General features: G+C 53.2%; 1 protein-coding gene across 2 annotated transcripts in view; it reads left to right on the forward strand.

The window, feature by feature from the left end:
• The window catches only part of DHX35 (DEAH-box helicase 35), a 65223-nt gene extending 58280 nt beyond the window's left edge, over window positions 1-6943 (forward strand). For both annotated transcript variants that reach the window (XM_060617592.3, XM_078444074.2), the window contains 3 exons: window positions 429-500; window positions 3144-3255; window positions 6783-6943. In XM_060617592.3, coding sequence (XP_060473575.1) covers window positions 429-500; window positions 3144-3255; window positions 6783-6827 — 229 coding nt within the window. In that variant the 3' untranslated portion in view covers window positions 6828-6943. The remainder of the gene's footprint in view (window positions 1-428; window positions 501-3143; window positions 3256-6782) is intronic.
• Window positions 6944-7260: the final 317 nt, after the last annotated feature.

Consider the following 7260-nt stretch of genomic DNA (forward strand, 5'->3'; position numbering starts at 1 on the left):
TGGTCCCATACTTAACCTTCTTCTTCCCCTATTTTTATGTCCCCCATGGTCTTTATCTTTACTACTTTGTGGAATAGAAAAGTTTATAGAGGTAACCATGTATGGTATTTCTCTCCCTAAGGAGATTGTTGTGAAAAAGAACGTGTGTAAGATAAACATAAACGTGGGCAGAGCAGTATGATTCTCATGTTTTTCCCCGAATGGCCACATGCTGTTTTTTTCTCCTCTTCCCTTTTTTGCGTGATTTGTTCCTGACTTCCGGGGGGCAGCGGGCAAGGGGTCATTCAGGGCTCTAGAGAATATACAGAGAACAATCGGCCGAGTCAAGTATGATCTGCATATATTTGTTGATAATATGAACCATCTGTGGGAGAGTCCTGCTGTAAGTATTTCAAACTGACTTCCGATTAAATTCTTCTGTTCACAAGGACTATCCGTGACGACCATGAATTACATATCCACCCTGCCTCGGTCCTCTACGCAGAGAAGCCGCCTCGCTGGTGAGCACCCCCCTACTCCTTAGCCTAGTAATGGCTCAGAAGGCCAGGCCTGGTTCCCGTTCACCCCTGGGCCCCCGGGCCTGGCACTGTGCCAGGAGTACACATTTGTTGACTTTGTTATGCTGAGTCGTCCACAGGATTCTGCCCTGTCACAGGTTTCCTTATGCAAATGGTGATGTTCCTCTGCTCATTCGTGGACTCAGCAAATGTTCGTTTTCACCCACAGACTAGATGCCAAACCCTGCACTGGGCACAGCAGTGTGGAGGCGAATTTGGGTTCTGGGCCACAGGCCTGAGCATCCATCACCTCAGGACAAGGGCCCGGGGGAGGGGTAGAAAGCACTGAGGTTGGCACCTCATGTGCCAGGGAGAGTGACGGCTGGTTTCGTGGAGGAATCGACATTTGCTCTGGGGCTTGCAGATAGGAGTTGTTGGGCAGGAAAGGATGAGAAGGGAATACAGACTGAGGAAGCAAAGTCATGGGAACGTGAAAGAACCCCCTTTCTGAGAAGTGGGGAGTCATCGGGGCGGCCTGCCCCAAAGTGGTCTGGGAGGCGGTGCAAGTCTGTGACATGCCTGGAGGAAGAGACACACGCTCGAGTTAAAAGGAGGCAGTTAGACTTTTTTTTTTTTAACGTGTATTTATTTTTGAGAGAGAGGCAGCGTGTGAGCAGAGGGGCAGAGAGAGAGGGAGACACTGAATCTGAAGCAGGCTCCAGGCTCCGAGCTGGCAGCGCAGAGCCCGATGAGGGGCTCAAACCCACGAACCGTGAGATCGTGACCTGAGCCGAAGTCGGATGCTTAACCGACTGGGCCATCCAGGCGCTTCACGTTTAGGTTAAGTTTTTGTCTGCCCAATTTAATAATAGAGAACTGGAGCCTACCTTTTGTATGTCTTTTTCAAATCTCATTTTTCTAGTAATTCATTTGTATTGTGTTTTACAAAAATAATTTCTTTCCCGACGGATTGGAAAATTTTACAGTAACAGCTGGTTCTTCACCACAGCTAGGTGGAGAAGCCTAGGCAAGAGCGTGCCATGTGTGGAGAGGGGAGAGGGGATCACGGCAGGAGAAAGTAGAGGGCAAGAAGGCCCATTGTAAGGTACTTGGCACCCCAGAGTAGTGGTTTCCAAAGTGTCATCTCCAGGTAAGCATCCGATTCACCTGGAAGCCTGTTAGAAAGGAAGATTTTCAGGCCTTGCCCAGCCTTTCTGAATCAGAAGCTGGGGCGGGGTGGGGGTGGGGGGGTGGTCCAGCAGCCAGTTTCAACAAGCCCTCCAGGTGATCTGATGTGGGGTCAAGTTTGAGATCCTGTCCCCAAGACCAAGGAATCAGACTCTGTCCTGTAACCAGTGCAGGTCCAAAAGCTGCTGAGCCAGCGCAGGGCTTGGTCAGTCAGTTCGGGGTTTAGAGATGTTACCCGATGTCGAGGCACCAGGGTGGCTCAGATGATTGGGCATCTGACTTGGTCTCAGGTCATGATCTTGCAGTTCGTGGGTTCAAGCCCCACATCGGGTTGTCTGCTGTCAGCATAGGGCCTACTTCAGATCTTCTCTTTGTCTCTCTCTTGCTCGCTCACTCTCTCAAAAATAAACAAACGTTAAAAAAAATTTTTTTTTAATGGATTAAAATACTCTGTCCATTAGTGTGCAGGATGAGTTGAAGAGGGAAGCGAATCTCCGTTCTAGATCCTTCCCCAAGGGTCTGCTGACTTCGGGATAACTAATTTGGGAGTTGCTTAATTTGGGAGACTTCTTTTTCCTGCTTCATTCCCAAGGAGCCCTGAAGGGCAAAGGGAGCGTGGCTGAATAGGGCCCTTCCTGAGGCAGCCCCGTAACCTTAGGGTGGCCGAGGAAGCACCCTTCCCCTCCTGCTTCTGCAGACGGCCCCCCTTCACTGGATCCGCCCTTCAACAGCCGATTATTTGCCGGCTTCAAAGGGCGCACGGTGGCAGTGTGGCTGGGTGATTATAGTTGTTAGGGGAGCCCCGAATCAGCAGTTCGGGCGCTCAGAAACGGTATCTTATCTAAAAATGCATTCTAAAATCTGGGGATCTGAAGTGATCTTCTTGGTTCTTGGTGTCTTTTACCTCAGCCTCAGGCCAACCCCCCCCCCCCCACCTCCTTTTTTCTCTTACATAGAGGTGTAATTTATGTACAGTGAGCTCATTGGCACCTGTGCACACCCATGTAAGCCACACTCCAAATAGGATGGAGAATGTTTTCATCTCTAAGAACCTCCCTGTGTCTCTTTAATTTCCATCCCCTTCAGAATCAGGTAGGTCTTTGCTTCTATTTCTGCATCTTCTAATAGAGTCAGGTGTTCGGTTGAGAGTTCTGTAAATGCAGACCTGGAATCCGGAAAGGTCCTGTGCTGATAACGGATGCTCAGACACGAGTCTGAACAGACCTGACGTGTCAGACAACAGTCATGTCAGACTGAGTCTCGCCTGTAAAGTGGACACACTTACCCACCCCTCAGGTCATGAGGCGCGAGCGAGCAGCGTGGACGCGTCTGTGTGTGGTCTCTGGTGCACGCGATGGGTCCCTGGTAAACGGGAGGGGGAACCCGCCGTCTCTGATTGCCGTGGTGCTTGATTTTCATTGTGAGACACAGGAAATCCATGTTCTCTCCTGGTTGCAGGGTCATCTACAATGAGGTCATACAGACCTCCAAGTACTACATGAGGGACGTGACCGCCATTGAGTCTGCTTGGCTGTTGGAGCTGGCTCCGCACTTCTATCAACAAGGAACGGTAGGGGTGAATAGAGACCGTCCCTCAAAACCACCCGTTAGCTGCCTCTCCGTATGTTGAAGTACAGATCGGTGCTCCGCGCCCGTTTAGTGCCCTAAGTTTGTTCCCCCTCAAAAGTGCATGGGGTGAAAAGGTCACTATCTCTGCCCCATTCTGGGTAAAAGCACTGTACCATTTGCTCATCGTGAAGTGCGCTTAGAGGTATTTCTTTAGAAATAATCCCTCCAGCCTAAAAGACAACAAAGAGAATGTATCTTCAGCTCTTCCTCTCCCCCTCTGCTTTTTTTCTTCGAAAGAAATTACATCACACTTTGGACCATGTTCACAAGGAGTGGCACAAATGTTCTCTGGTGAAGATTGCCTCACAAAGAACACAGACAGGTGTGCGAGCTTAAACCCGGCGTGGTTCACACAGTGGTGGGTGATGCTGAGCGCTGGCATTACCGTGAACGTCTGTCCTTCTTCCCTGCCCGGCCCACGCGCAGGGCCCGCAGGGTGGTGAGCCTTGCAGAGGAGACCCATGGTCCTGTTTTCTTTATTTTTACCAAAAAATGGTCTGTTCATCGGGCGAGGGGGGAAGGCCATACATTCTTCTAATAAGATCTTTAACTGAGTGGTGGTTCTATCTGGAAGGCTGGCGTGAAGACAGGTAAACCAGCGTCCACAAACTTCCGTTGACTGATGCTGTTTGGTCTGCGTCCTGTATTTCACTGGATGGTTCAGCGTAATCACACGTCGTGCGGTTATTGGAATGGTTAGAGTGAAGTCCTCCATCTTGCTGGTGGTTTTCTGTCGTCTGAATTAGTTTGGTTTTGTTTTTCGTTTTCTCTTTCTTCCTGCCTTGCTATCTGTTGCCCAGTGCCCAAAGACAGTTGCTTCAGATACTTTTTCAGTTTTACCATTGTGTGCCCCAGAACGGAAAGTCCAAAACCTGTTACGTCATCAGGGTCGTAACCAGACTGCAGTGTCCTCAACCCAAAACTTGGATTGACGGGCGCATCTAAAAATGGGGAGATTTCACGATGAATATGGATTTCAAGTTTCTCTCGAAATGTTAAGTCTGCCGGCACTGGGCCCGCATGACCCGTCGGCAGCAATCAGCAGGGGTGAGGAGCGGCTGCGCGCTGTGACTGTCACTGTCCCGGGGCCACAGTCCTGCTTCACTTGTGTATTAATTCACTTGCTCAGCTCTGGGACACATTTGAGTTGTGGCCCCATAAATGGAAAGCTCTTCTCATCCCTTCCCCTCCAGCAACGTCAGGGGACATTGTTCTTCCAGAACTTTCTTACAGTATTTAAATCTTACCCAGTCAAAGGAAAACTATCTCAAGCCTGTATAGTTCTTCACATGTCCTCATACGGATACTTCAGCTGGGAACGAGATCAGCTGCAGGCACTGATCGGAATTCAGAGTGTGTCGCCCGTGCTGGGTCCGGCTGGCAAGAACACACCTGGAGTGAGGGAGCGTCTGCCCCCGAGAACCTTTCGGGTGGGAAACAGCAGAGTTCTGAGGTCCAGGAGACGTGGGCAGAGCCGCCGGCTGGGAGCTGAGAGCGACACGCTAGGGAAGGGCTGGTTCAGGTCGTAGCGTGCGGGGGCTCGAGGGGAGAACCCAGAGCTGTCTTGGACTCGTTCTTTGGGGAGCAGGATTGACCTAGAGGCTGGGTCCTTTTCCCCTCTCAGCTCGGAACCACAGTTGGAGCCCAGCAAGTTAAAGGGCAGAGAGCCCCCAGGAGTTTGAAGAAAATGACAATCGCAGGTTTCTGCACTGGCCTCTTCTCTCCAGATGCCTGTGGTCCACTCATCAGTCCGTTCAGATCACTGCCTGCGATCGGAGTATCTTTAGAGATGCCTGGGCCTCTACAGGCCATCCGGTGCCACACCTTCACTGTACAGGTGAAGGCCCTGAAACCCCCCCAAGAACCTCGGTCCCTTCCTACCCAGACGGTTCAGAGGTCCTTCTGTATGAACTTGCCCAGAATGAACGGACTTCTCCAGGAGCCCCTCAGGTCCCAGTGGCTGCCCATGTGTGGTGGATGCTCCTTTGTGGAACATAGTGCCCCACGCCCCCCCCCCCCCCCCCCCCCCCCCCGATCCCCGGCTCTGTTCCTGGCACCTGTGGTGACTTTCCATCGCTGTTGTCTTCAGAGTGTCACTCTCACCCTGTGTAGGGGCCTGAAATGGTCCAGAGTCGGCTGTGTTCATACTCAGCATTCTTGTCGGAAACGAGCACCAAAAACGGTCCCACAGGCGTGATGACGTCATCCTCACCCCCAAGCTAAGGGCTGTGAGCGTCTCACGTTAGTTGGAGGGGTCACACTGGGTAAAGTGTGGGGAGGAGAGAAATGACTCCCAGCTGGAGGCAGCAGGGTGACCCGTTCAGAGATTCGCCTTCTTGTCCTTAAATTGTATGTCCTGATTCTCAGAGATGCCCTTGGGATCTAGGAAGAACCCTAACCAGGGCCTTTGCAAGAGCCCGTATGGGTCCTTTCTCCAGCTTACGCGGTTAGAAGGAGACTTCTTGTGACTCCTTTAGACTTGTGTCCCACTCACTCCGTCAACTGGTGCATCGTGCTCGGTGGTGTGTGGCATCTTTTGCACCCCGTGCTCTTCCAGGGCCTGCAACTCCCCTTCGGCAGTGGCGCGGCCGCCTCCGCCCACGTGGGTGTGCGGCCGTCGGGTGCTGGGCGTGAGCGTGCTGGGGACTGGCGGTCCGATTGGGAGTTCCTCCAAGATCCCTTGGCTGCTTGTTTGTGACTGTCGAGGGGGTACCAGGGATACCTCAGATGGTAAACAGAGGTCCTTTATCAAAAGCGTATGTTTACATACTCTGCCTTAAACGCATATTTCACAGTTTCCGGCACTTCTGACTTTACCTTAGAACATCAAGTCTGATGGAAACCCTAAATCTATCATCCGATGCCCATGATGATGTTGTACATCGTACGTTGTACTGGTGGGGAGCAACGTTTCTGAAAGGAAAAAAAGGCGTCCTTTTCCTGTGCTCCTTCCCTGCACGCGCACTGGCAAGGGGGTGCACGGGGGTCAGTGCCCCGAGCACACGCACTTGCACGCGGAGATGCTTGGTGAAATGATGGATCTCCTTGTTCCTGAGGGGAGGAGGAATGGTTCCTCCATTTCCTGGTTCCTTGACCATTTGCAAGAAATTCCTGGAAACGTGAAGTGACCTGCAGCCTGAGCCCAGTCCCCTGAGCACGGAAGGTGTGGCTGCAGTGCTGTCCCAGGGGCTGGGGCAGAGGGAGAGCATGTTCCATTGACACCTTCCCGCAGAGCCCTGGCTGAGCAGGCTCGTCCGTGGCGGGCTGGGCCTCGGGCTGCTGTGCCTTCCCAAAGCCGGTCCATGGCCTTTGTCCGTCACTTGGGCTTTTTCCCTCCAGACTGTTGCCCGAGCGGCATGGCGTCTGCTGAGAAGGTGTGAGCCAGAGGGTGGCTTTGGTTGTATATGTGGGCGTTGTGAAGTCCGGTCTCTGGGCACCCCTAACTCTGGTGTTTCTTTTCTCTTGCAGCACCTGTCCCTCAAAGCGAAAAGGGCCAGGGTCCAGGACCAGTGAGCAGAGCTCAGCCGCAGGGGCCTCGGTGCCCTCTCCTCCACACTGTGGCCCCCCAGCCCTGGGTAGTGAGCAGGCCCCGGCTCACATGGAATCTTCCACTGTCCTGCAGTGGGCCGCAGCCCGTCCGTTAGCCCCTTCCTTCCCGCTGCCTTCCGCGTTCGCGTTCCTTGCTGGGATCCCGGGGGAGTCTGTGCATGAGCAGGCATCCCGCTGTGCCGCACCCAGGCCGAGTGGGGGTGGGAGGGCCGGGCTCTCTGCTCACTCAGCACCCTCGCTGACCCAGCATGCCACTTCCAGCAGGCACAGAGTTCTGGCCCAGCTTCCTGGAGAACCAGGAGGAAAGCTAGCCACCGCAGGCAGAAGTGCTGTGCAGGGTGGATGAGGGTTGCTGGGCTGGCTTCGCTTTCCCTGGCGGGGCCACGGCTGTGCTGAC

This window comes from Panthera onca, chromosome A3, assembly GCF_046562875.1.
Source record: "Panthera onca isolate mPanOnc1 chromosome A3, mPanOnc1 haplotype 2, whole genome shotgun sequence".
Taxonomy (NCBI): Eukaryota; Metazoa; Chordata; class Mammalia; order Carnivora; family Felidae; genus Panthera; species Panthera onca.